Source organism: Danio aesculapii, chromosome 16 (assembly GCF_903798145.1).
Source record: "Danio aesculapii chromosome 16, fDanAes4.1, whole genome shotgun sequence".
Classification (NCBI taxonomy): domain Eukaryota; kingdom Metazoa; phylum Chordata; class Actinopteri; order Cypriniformes; family Danionidae; genus Danio; species Danio aesculapii.
In genome coordinates, this window is record NC_079450.1 from 3892076 (window position 1) to 3904569 (window position 12494).

Sequence of the window (12494 nt, forward strand, 5' to 3'; positions counted from 1 at the left end):
ATTATTAATATTTAAGAAAGCTAATATTGAAGAAACCTATTTCTTACTATTAAAGGGCTGACCCCTCCATACATCTTGTTTTGATGTTGTTCACGGGGGATCAAGTGTTAATTAGGGGGGCCAGTCCTTCCCAAACTCCCCTGTATATATATATATATATATATATAAAACAAATATACTGAGAACACACATATATTGTGTCATCTGAGATGTGATTATTCACAATAAACTTTTGCCCAGCACTAAGATAAACTAACTTAAGAGTGTGTATTGAATGTACATTGATGTGTACTGAAAAGCAATAAAGAAGTCCAGAGTGAAAACAATTATTGTAGTGTGCATGGAGCTCACTTGAAGTGCCAGCTGGTCTTGATGTAGGTCAGGTAGTATTTGAGGGAGCAGTAAAGCTTGAAGCCCTGCGCAGTGCACTGGATATACACTGGACCAGCAGAGAGCACTGCATGACGGACACAGACACACAATAAAGATCTGAAATATATTGTTAACCTTTATATTCCATTAGCAAAGTTTCACATACAAAAACCTACATTTGCCCAGACAGTCAACTCTCTTGTTTATAAATTTTCTTGTACTGAATCTGATCTTTTTATTTCTTCTGTGAAAACTGAAGACTAATCTGAGATGTATTAAATATTATCACTATTTTTTATTTCCCTGATATTCTCATTACTGTCAACATTGGGATGTGAAAGTAAGGAATAACAGTCTGACAGTTCGGGACTGGTATATGAACTGACTGTTTTAAGGATGCATAAGAGGGGCGACAGCGACTGTAATGGAAAGGTAGGGAATCCTGCCATTTTTATATTCATTTAAAGTGTTTTCATGCCTAAATAAAATGAAAGCACAGTACAGATTCACATTTAAGAGCAACGGGCATCCCCTGCTGGTTCGGCGGTATGCAGGGTGCGAATTACAGGGGAGTTTAAGAGGGATTGATTCCGCTAATTAACGCTTGATCCCCCTTGAAGAACATCAAACAAGATGTATAGAGGGGTCAGCCCTTTAATAGTAAGAAATAGCTTTCATAAATATTAGCTTTCTTAAATATTAATAATTAAAAATGTACAATATAGATATATATTTGACCCCCCCCTCCCCCAAAGTGGTTCATACCACTGTGATGCATTCAATCAATTGTAAAAAAAATCAACAGTCAACAAACAGTCTGAAACTGGCAGTTCTAGAGCACCGATAGACATCTTCAGTATTTACAAAACACAGTTCATCAGACATGATTTGTACATTTTGACCTACAGTAACCTCTAAAATAGTCAGTAAATATCCCTCAAACCGCAGAAAACGTTTACACTTTATTAATAAATTAGATGTCATTTAAATAGATTCATAAATTTGATTCATTAAAGTATGTATTACCAAACTACTACCAAAAAAGTTGAACCCCCACCCATCCCGATCATCAATGTGTAATTTGCACACTGGCGGTATGGGTTGCGTATAGAAAGGATCGGCTCTTTATTGTTTATTTGCCACCCCTCATAGAAAGATAAAAAATACAGGAGAAATACGGAAAAATACGGGAGAATGCCAGGAAAAACGGGAGGGTTGACAGATATGTAGTCTATAAAATCACTAAATGTACAGACACTGTGTGTGATGCTCTGTTGACTGTATTTGTTATTTATTTTAGCAGCTTTTTTTGTACATTCCTTTTGTTTCTGCTAAAAAAAATAGCCTGATCAAAAACACGATCGGCTTGTAGATGTGTTGACACTGAAGAGCCGTTCTTGCTGTCAAAAGCATGTGTTTTTAAAGGGAATTTGTCCCTGATGGGCTTCCATACAGATAAAAATGAGAGTAAGGATTCATGACTTCAACCTACCGCACTGTTTGCTGAGCTGCAGCATCAGACGGTCAAATTCTGAGAGAAAAGACACAAAATACAGACACAAACAAACCGTATTATTTCTTAATCACATTCAGTGCTGTGATAAAGTGTTTGCCCCCTTACTGATTTCTTGTTTTTTTTCATGTTTGTCACACTTCAATGGTTCAGATCATCAAACTTATTTAAATATGAGAAACACAGGTAATGACATTATGCGGTTTTGAAATAAAGGTTTGTATTATTTAGGGAAAACAAAATACAAAACTACATAGCCCTGTGTGAAAAAGTGTTTGCCCCCCTAAACCTAATTATTGGTGCGACAATAAGCACTGTTGTATAAGACATATGAAGGTCTTATACAATGCTTTATTATTATTATTTATGCTTTATTCTGCAAAAACAACCAGCTAGATGTACTTTATTCCAATTTTTATATGGTTACTTGACAAAAAACATAAAAATAAGACAAACAAAAATGTTCTGAGCTGTAATAGTTTAATAACTCTTTAATTAAAGGCAAAGCTGACAGAAATTAAAACATCACACGATAATAACCACCTGGATGTACTTTATCCCTTATTACACTGCTGTCTGAAATACTCGATTCTGATTGGTCAGTCGTGACATTCCAAGGTTGGTTATTCCCAGATAACAACCACTGAATAACACAGACTCATCCAGGAACTGAGAATCACCTTGAGAGTCAGTGAATATGTTCATCCATATACTTACATCCACATTCATATGTATCTGCTTATCTGTCACGCTGCGGTTTTAGAATGTTTGGCGCAGATTCATGAATGAATAATACGTAGGTAAGGTTTAATTTTTCTGTCAGCTTTGTATTTTTGAAAGTTTGGTGCCATCTAGGGTCTGACTAATGCACAGGTTAGTGTATACTCCATCAGCTGTTTTCGATTCTGTCAGCTATTCATTTTTGACTGTTTGGCGCCATCTTGTGTCTGAATAATGCGCAGGTTAGTGTATACTCTATCAGCTGTTTTTGTTTCTGTCAGCTTTGTGTTTTTGACTGTTTGGCGCCATCTTGTGTCTGAATAATGCACAGGTTAGTGTATACTCCATCAGCTGTTTTTGTTTCTGTCAGCTTTGTGTTTTTGACTGTTTGGAGCCATCTTGTGTCTGAATAATGCGCAGGTTAGTGTATACTCCATCAGTTGGTTTTAGTTTCTTTCAGCTTTGTGTTTTTGACTGTTTGGTGCCATCTTGTGTCTGAATAATGCGCAGGTTAGTGTATACTCCATCAGCTGTTTTTATTTCTGTCAGCTTTGTGTTTTTGACTGTTTGGCGCCATCTTGTGTTTTAGTTTCTGTCAGATTCACATGAAATTAAAGAGGTAATAAACTATTACAGTTGAGAACAATTTTTGTTTGTCTATTTTTTGTGTGCTTTGGCAAGTAGCCATGTACTAAGCAGGATAAAGTACATGCAGGACAATTGTTTTCTCAGAATAATTACACAGCAGTGCTCCACTTTGTTTTGGGCTGCTGATAAACCTGCCGGGTTTATTCTTCAATAAAATCCTCCCTAAGATAATGTCAAGACTGTCCAATGAAAATCAAATATTCCAGACAGCCATGTAATAAACAGTAACAATCCTTACCATCGTCTATCAGCTCCAGGACAGTGTCATCTTCTCCTCTGCTGTCACTCACTATAGCTCTGTACACCCCCAATTCCTTCCTGGTCACCTGACACATGATATAGCCCCAAATAAGAAACAAGAGGGACAGTATGGGAAAGGCAAATAAAAAAAAAAGGAAAGAAGTGATTTCTGAATTTTCTTTGACTCATGTTTCAGTGCAGACAATATGAACACAAAATATTTTATGTCCGGTCAACTTCATTTTATTTGTAAATATACATCCTTTCCTTCAGACCTGCAACACTTTCCAAAAACAGTTGTGGCAGGAGCAGTTTAGGGATAGTAATCAGGTAAACTGGCTAAATAATGATGTGATTTAAAACAGGTGATGTGAACAGGTGATTGTAATTATGATTTGGTACAAAAGCAGCATACAATACAGGTCTAGTCCTTTAGGAGCAAAGATGGGCAGAGGATTGCAAGTTTGCAACAAAATACATAAGAAAACTATTGAAATGTTTAAAGACAAAGAATGTTTTTCAAAGAATGATAGGCAGACATCTGGATATTTCACCTTCAACAGTGCAAAACATCATTAAATGATTCAGGGAATATGGAGGAATTTCAGTGTGTTAAGGACAAGGGTGCAAGCCTAAGCTGAACAACCATGATCTTCGATCCCTCAGGTGGCACTGCATCAGGGATCCAGCATCTATAAGCCATATCACCACATGGGCTCAGGACTACTGCGGCAAACGTTTTTCCAAATGCCACAATATGTGCTTACATCCACAAATGCCAGAGAAAACTGAACTGTGCCAAAAGGAAGCCCTATGTTAACAGTGTCCAGAAGTGCTGTTGATTTATCTGGTCTCTAAGGCATCTGGGATGGATCATCACACAGTGGAAATGTGTACTGTGCTCAGATGAATCAGTTTTTTTGGGAGAAATGGACACCATGTGCTCTGGATCAAAGTAGAAGAGGATCATCCAGACTTTTAGCTGAAACAAGTCCAAAAGCAAGGGTCTGTCATGGTATGGGGTTCTGTCAGTGCTCTTGGCAAAGGTAACTTGCTCTTCTGTGATACACCATTAATGGTGAAAAGTACACAGAGATTTTGGAGCACAATATGCTGCCTTCTTTTCCAGGGACGTCCATGCATATTTCAATAAGACAATGCAAAACGACATTCTGCACACATTACAAAGTCCTGGCTGTGAAGGAAGAGGATACAGGTACTTGACTGGACTGACTGCAGTCCCGACCTGTCTTCAATAGAGAATGTGTGGCGCATCTGCATTTCGTTGCCTTGTACTTGTACATGTGTTATGACAATAAATTGAATCTAATCTAAAAAAATTATGAAGCGCAAAATGCGATACTGAAGACCCTGTACTGTTGCCCACCCTAAGAATGTGGCAAAATTACACTTGAAACACTTCATCACTTGGTGTCTTCAGTTCCTAAACATCAATTAAATGTTGTGAAAAGCAATGGCTACATTAGAAAGTGGTAAATGCTTTACTGTCACAACTTTTTTTTGGAAAGTGTTGCAAGAATCAGAATTGGAATACGCGTTTATTAAAACAAAACAATAAAAATCATGAGGAGCACATTAAATAATGTTTGTTGTATTGTCTGCAATGAATTACAACTCAGTTATTTTAGGAATCACTACTTTCTTTTTTTTTTTGCGTTTTCCATACACTCCCAACTTCTTCTGATTTGGGGTTATACATCAATCAAACATTTCTGTCCAATCACATGATTCATCCACACACACTTCAGTGTTGCCAATGTATTTATCAACATTTCATACTGCATTTAAAAATCAGTTCCGGTGTCCTACATGTGATCTGAGGTCTAGTGTGTGTGCGTTTATTTTGAATGTACCTGTGATACGGTGAGTGTACTGACACCTGTGGGCTCAAACACAGCCTGAGGAAGCTCCACTCCATCCTTAATCCACTTCAGACGTGTGTCTTTACTCATGTTGGTGACCTGCAGGCGAACACACATATACACACATTAGGTTTTCATGTTTTATAAGGATGTTTTTCTACTGTGATGTTAAGCTGCTTTGATACAATCTACATTGTAAAAGTGCTATAGAAATGAAGATGAGTTTAACTGAATTGAATTCTACTGTACACATACTGTAAAAGGTCCCCACAAGGTTAAAAGTTACCATTATTACATTACTTGAAGAGACAATTGGTCCTCACAATGTGATTCATACCAGGACTACACACATTCTACACAATCATTTAATATTGATAAATGAAATAAGTATAAAATAAAAGAATTGACACTTTTTTTTATTAGTGAGGACCAGAAAAATGTCCTCAGTAGTGAGACGTTTTCATATTTCATTATGTAAGTGAGGACAATAGAGTCCTCACAGGTATAGATAAACCAGCACACACACACAAACACGTCATTACCTTGCACTTCATGATCATCTCACAATCTGAGGTCACAGTCCATGACAAAAACTCCTCAAAATGTGGACCTTAGAAAGAAAAAACCATTGATTCAGAAAGAAGACAGTAATAAGAGATGCTGATCTGCTGATCTCTGCATGTGAGTGTGTGTGTGTGTGTGTTCACTCACCTGACTTTCTCTTCCAGTTCTTTCTGTTGGCTTGAGATCTGGCCAGTGTCTCCTTAAACTCTGAGAAACAACCAGACAGAAGAATAAAGATTAAATCTGGAGAAAAATATAATATATAATCATATTATACAGACTGAAAATGAACAATGCGTCTCTAAAAGGAATAATAAATAATTAAAAGTTCATTTTGTTGGGTGGCACGGTGGCTCAGTGGTGGCTCACAGCAAGAAGGTCACTGGTTCGAGTCCCAGCTGGGTGAGATGGCATTTCTGTGTGGAGTTTGCATGTTCTCCCCGTGTTGGTGTGGGTTTCCTCCGGGTGCTCCGGTTTCCCCCACAGTCCAAACACATGCGCTATAGGGGAAGTAAACAAACTAAACTGGCTGTAGTGTATGAGGGTGTGTGTAATTATGAGTGTGTATGGCTGTTTTCCAGTACTGGGCAACACATGCTGGAATAGTTGGCGGTTCATTCCACTGTGGCAACCTCTGACAAGTCAGAGACCAAGCTGAAGGAACAAGGAAAACCAGCAATAATCAAGAATGCATGATTGCATGCTGTCATGGCTCTGCAATCAAAATATGTGATTATAATGGAAGTCAATGAGGCAAAAACAGACACATAACCAGAGGTGAGTCCGTTTGCCCAGAGTGCACTTTTAAAGTATTTTCCTGAAATGTGTGTGACAAAATAAGATTTGTCTGCAAAAATCATCCCATTTACTGAAACACAGAGAAAGTTGTGACCAAATTAAGCTTCAAAATCAGCCCAGAGTGGATGAAAACGACCCAACAGCATGGGTTAAATCACATTTTCCCTGTAGATGAGTGTAATAATGTGTCATTACATACTCTTATCCACAAACACCAGCGTGAACTGGTTTTTGGCGCGTCCGTCTTTGAGCTGTGCGGTGTACGAGCCCTCGTCCTCTTCTGAGATCTGCTCAATCAGGATCTCCACCAAACCATGCGCCTTGTCAAAGTTGATCTTGCGGGCCTGTGGGATACAGCTTAAGTCAGAATTATTAGCCCTCCTGTGAATTTTCGTTTCTTTTTTAAATATTGCCCAAATGATGTTGAACAGATTCAGGAATTTTTCACAGTACTTCCTATAATATTTGTTCTTCTGGAGAAAGTCTTATTCGTTTTATTTAGGCTAGAATAAAAGCAGTTTTACATTTTTTAAGCTCAATATCATAAGCCCCCTTAAGCAATATTTGTTTTGGATTGTCTACAGAACAAACCCGTCAGGGGACAAGGGTGTCCAAACTAGCCATATTGATTTTGTTAGCTCACATTGCTCGTTTTGTGGTGAACAATTCATCTGTGCATGTCATTAAGAAAAAACAAATAGTTAGCCCTGGGAGTCTTTAATTGAAATCTGAAAATGCACTTCCTGTTTGTTTTCGGTTAAATTATCAGATTAGATCTGTCTGAGGTAGTGGGTGTGGCTAACATACTTAACCACGCCCCTCCAGCTGTCAGTTTTGACAACAAACAGTAGTAGTGAGGAGGAGGAGTCTGTTAGGTTGTAATAACTCTCCCCAAACTATTTTCCCCATCTTTCTGAATGAAACGCCTACTTTACTACATCCAATCAACTCGCAGTAGAATAAACAAGCCACACCCACTGTTTCCTCATCTAATATTTTGTTTCTCTAGGAACTGCATCACAATATGAAAAATAAAATGGTTTGCAGCTTCTGCTTCATTCAGACTTTAATGACTTTTATGCAAGCAGGCCCACGCCCTTAGGCATAAATGCAGGAGCATGTGAAAGTCACCGGTGTGCTGGAGATCTCTCTGTCATTCAGGATGAGCCGAAGCACAGCTGCACTGCTGAGAGGTTCAGTCTGTAGCCACAGACGCACCGATCCCTGCTCCGACACCTCCACCTGCCAGCCCTCAGAGCGAAGACCGATCACTGACACACACAAACACACACATAACACATACAGAAAGGAATATAAGACAGCCGCTCAATGGGCTATATGCAAAGCTAGTGTTTTCAGCCAAAGGTAAACTTCTGGTGAAAGGTGTATGTGAGTGTTTTCAATTTTATAAGGTAAATGGATGCTGTAATGTAATTAAAATACATTCAGTTAAACAGACTTAAGTGTTCATTTACTGGTTGAAGCATAAAATGAGATGAAAAGTCGTTTAAACACAAGCATAGTCAGAATCAGCAGGCGAGCACAGAAACTCCACTGAAAATAACCTGTTAAAGTTAAAATAACTTAAAATAAACAGTCATATTTTAAAGACATGGCGTGGAAAAAAATCTTTAATGCAGAGCTTCTTATACGGTCTGAGACCCACTGTTTATCATATATCTATCAGTATGGAATAAATCTAGGGCCATATATACTTGTAAAATTAAAGAAAGTTAGGATTAAAATATTGAGCAAAATAATAAATAAATAAATGCAAATCTCCAAAAATCGCAAAGTGAAAAATTATTTTTGAGAAATAAAAATTTCTTTTGCCAACAAAAATAAAGAACTGCAATGGAAAAAATTAAGTTTTGAGAAATAAGAATGAAATTTGCAAACAAAAAATGAACTGCAAATAAAAGTCAAGCAGTGCAAAAAAAAAAAAGAAAGAAAATATTTGCATATATTAGAATAGCTAGAATAGCAAAGTCCAGTAAAGGAGGTCGAGCCTTCACATTTATAGCTCCTAAACTCTGGAAAAGCCTTCCTGATAATGTCCGAGGCTCAGACACACTCTCACAGTTCAAAACTAGATTAAAGACCTATCTGTTCAGTAAAGCATACACTTAGTGCACCACTTAGCGGGCTTCCACACAGGTTCTGCATCTTGTTTATATACACTATGAACAGCATCTACGCTAATTACTCTCTTTATTCTCCATTTCCACCTGGGGATACTCTTCCCGAGGCCCTCAGACTATGCAGAGTCACTGATTCGATCCAAGACCAACGACGAGATGATCCCAAGGTTTTCATAATCCTGGACCAGGCCGTATCCTGAGCAGCTGCTGTGGTGGTCATGGAGGGGTGGAGAACATGAGACTGATTCCTGTGACGCTCCAGGGACAGACGAGTCTTCGCTGAGGCCAGCTTCCAGCCTCCGCCACTGAGACTGCAGCTCTGCACAAGACGTTTGGCCAGCGGAGAAATTAAAATGGTCATGCCCAACTGAGTCTCTGCTTTCTCTCAAGGTTTTTTTTCTTCACTTTCGCCATTTAGGGAAGTCGCCACTGGCTTCCATGGTTCAGGATCTGTAGAGCTGCGCATCGTTGGATTTGCTCTTCAGTATTTGGACTCTCAGTATTGATTATTAAACCACACTGAACTGAGCTAAACTGAACTGAACTTAAACACTACAAACTGAACTACACTGTTCCTATTTACTGTGACCTTTTATGTGAAGCTGCTTTGACACAATCTACATTGTAAAAGCGCTATACAAATAAAGCTGAAATAAATTGAATATATTCAACCATGAGTTTGCGATGCCGCTTTCACTTTTCACAAATTTCTGCGCGCTTCACTTTTTGGCACTGATTTGACAAGTGGGCAGAGTCTAAGGAACTCTGGGGTTTACGGCAGGCCCAGACCTGCTTCCATTTAAGCAACGTCCTCACCTGGACAAACAGCATCATCAAGGTGGTCTTACAGCCCAGTAGGTCCGGGCCTGCCATAAACACCCAAGTTCCCTTGACTCTGCCTCCTTGTCAAATCAGTGCCACAAAGTGAAGCACGCAGAAACGTGAAGAGCAATGTGAAAACAGCATCGCAAACTCACGGTTGACTAAAAAGCTGATTAAAATGAGCATTGCAATTGACTGGACGGGTTTTGTAAAGGCAATGCTATAAAAATGTTTTGCAAATATATAGTTTCTTTTTTTTTTTATTTTAATTTAGATTTGGCTGCGGGAATAAAGGGTTAAAGTTCATTTTCACGACAACAGCACAGTATAGCCAACCGTGTGCTGTATTTGCTCCTGTCATTTTTCTGATAACCTATACTGCATCACATGATTCACCGGCCGTTTGCTATTAGAGAAAAGGGCAGCAGAGACTATTACGTACGGGACTTTGTCAGACATTTACAGGGACTTTGTCAGTAACTGTTACAGTTCATATGGACCAGTTTCTTATTCCTCCAGATCATAACATGTAAGTGTGATTAAAATAGTTACCTCGTTTTGTGTAGTATGCAAAATATGTGTTTAATTGTGTGTTATAAGTTGTAATCGCCACGCACTGCTTGTAATCACATATCTATTATAGATCAGTGCTTGTTCTGCCTCTCTCAGGTTAAATCTTTATGGGGTTGTTCACATATTGTGTCCAAAACCATGTTGAAAACGTGACGCGTGCTTCTTCCTTTACTGATTTAAATGCATTTCTAAACTTCATTCTCCTCTTGCTGCCTTTGCTATGGCCACCATCAGCTGTTTATACACGCGGTCAATTTTCAAAATAGTTCAACTTTTGCCGCTGTGTGGATTAATACTGAATGTGTGTCGTTGTTATTATTGGGGTTTAGGGTTAAGAGTAGAGTAATATGCTGGTGTTTACTGCTGTATTGCATTCCTGCATTGGGCTCACACCTATTCTCTGCTACTTCACAACCGTGGTGGGCGTTTCCCATGCTGAACGCAGTCGACCAATCACAACAGACTAGGTCATCGGTCCAATCAGCGCAGATTAGCATTGTGCTACGGAGGGGTTTGGGAACAAATGAATCGCTGAAGAAATCATATAGGAGTCGCTGGGATAATTAGGTAAAAATTAATGCAGATTATAGGACAATCAAAGTGTTTTTTAATCTTGCATGCATAATAGAGCAGTGTTTCCCAACCCTGTTCCTGAAGGCACACCAACAGTACACATTTTCAACCTCTCCCTAATCAAACACACCTGAATCAACTTATCATAAACATCAGAAGAGACTCCAACACCTGAAGTTAATGGGTCAGAAAAGGGAGACATCCAAAATATGTACTGTTGGTGTGCCTCCAGGAACAGGGTTGGGAAACACTGTATTAGACTGTTGTTGGAGACCCCCAAAACCAAAATATGACCTTTTATAATGCATAATAAGGGCTCTTTAAAAGTCTGTGAGCATATAGGCCATTATTAGATTAATAATGCACATTTAATGCATTATTTTCTATGAAATGTTGAATGAATGAATAATTGCTTCATGTTGTCCCAACACTTTTTTTTTTTTTACAGTAAATACTACAGTAATAGTGCTAAAAATTCAGCTCTACATCACAGGAATAAACGACATTTTATGATATATTTAACTGGAGCACATTTATTTTAAATTAAAATAACATTTCACAACTTTACTGGTTTGCAGTATTTGTGATACTTCTTACAGACCCCAAAACTCTTACGCTTCAGCTTCTCTGAACAGTTTCTGACATGCATGTGATTGACTTACAGGGGTTTCTGATGTGCCAGCCGAGTTCCGTCAGCCTCTCCAGATCTAAAAATAAAAAAACAGCACAAATGCAAAGTCAAACTCAATCTCTCGTGTCCGTCTACACCGTCAAGATGCTGTCAGAGCGTTCTGACATCTTTGCAAATAAGATTTTAACTTAACCCTGCTGCATTTGACACCCTAGAAAGATTATTTTTCGCAAATGGACCTGTCAGATGAACGCCGCTCACTTTACCATTAATTTTGCCGAATCACTGCGCTTATCACTGGGTGATAAGCTGTTATAATACGCTGAAAGCATTATGTAAATAATATATATATGTAATTAATATAACTTATTTCTAAGACAATAACAAACTGTATCGCATCGGATGTCATTCCCTCACTGTAAATGCTAGCGCTCCCATTTTTTTTCTGCCACCTCCCTGCCCTTGCATCCTGAATGTTTACAAACATGGTAATTCATCTATACCTCGCGATATAAGCTGGCTGCAGCGGGCCAAAAGGAGAGAGAGGGGAGACAGCCTGATCTCACGAGAAAACGTAAGTATTTTTACGTTTTGACAGTTTAGTGGCTAATTCGTACGAGTTCAGTCGTACGAAATTGTACGATTTTAAAAAGGAGGCGTGGCACCTTATCATTGGCGGATAAGCAAATCATACTAAATTGTCCGAATTAGATCGTACGGATTCATACGAATTAGCCTCTAAATCAAAAAGTTACGAATTGCCGTGAGATTGTGTTGGAGATGACACGTCTTAGTTGACCTGTTTCAGTCCCGAGACAGTGGCTTGTGACTCAGGGCCGGCCCAAGCCTTCAGGTGGCCCTAAGCAGGATTTTAGTTGGGGCTAAGAAAAAAAATTCAGTTTTCATAAATAATTATAAATTAAGTGATTTTTTTTTCTGTAAAATGAACAAATTAATCTGCCAATGAGGTAAGTAAAATAATCTTATTTAAAACTAAAAACAATATTCTTTTATTT

The 12494-nt window shown here is 38.5% G+C and overlaps 1 protein-coding gene across 1 annotated transcript in view; it reads right to left on the minus strand.

Annotated features, from left to right (window-relative positions):
• The window catches only part of myom3 (myomesin 3), a 97519-nt gene that overhangs the window by 8859 nt on the left and 76166 nt on the right, over positions 1–12494 (minus strand). The window contains exons 19-27 of the mRNA XM_056475073.1: positions 11510–11554; positions 7870–8009; positions 6938–7082; positions 6088–6147; positions 5919–5986; positions 5368–5475; positions 3492–3579; positions 1865–1903; positions 352–457 (exon numbers count right to left, since the gene is read on the minus strand). Coding sequence (XP_056331048.1) covers positions 352–457; positions 1865–1903; positions 3492–3579; positions 5368–5475; positions 5919–5986; positions 6088–6147; positions 6938–7082; positions 7870–8009; positions 11510–11554 — 799 coding nt within the window. The remainder of the gene's footprint in view (positions 1–351; positions 458–1864; positions 1904–3491; positions 3580–5367; positions 5476–5918; positions 5987–6087; positions 6148–6937; positions 7083–7869; positions 8010–11509; positions 11555–12494) is intronic.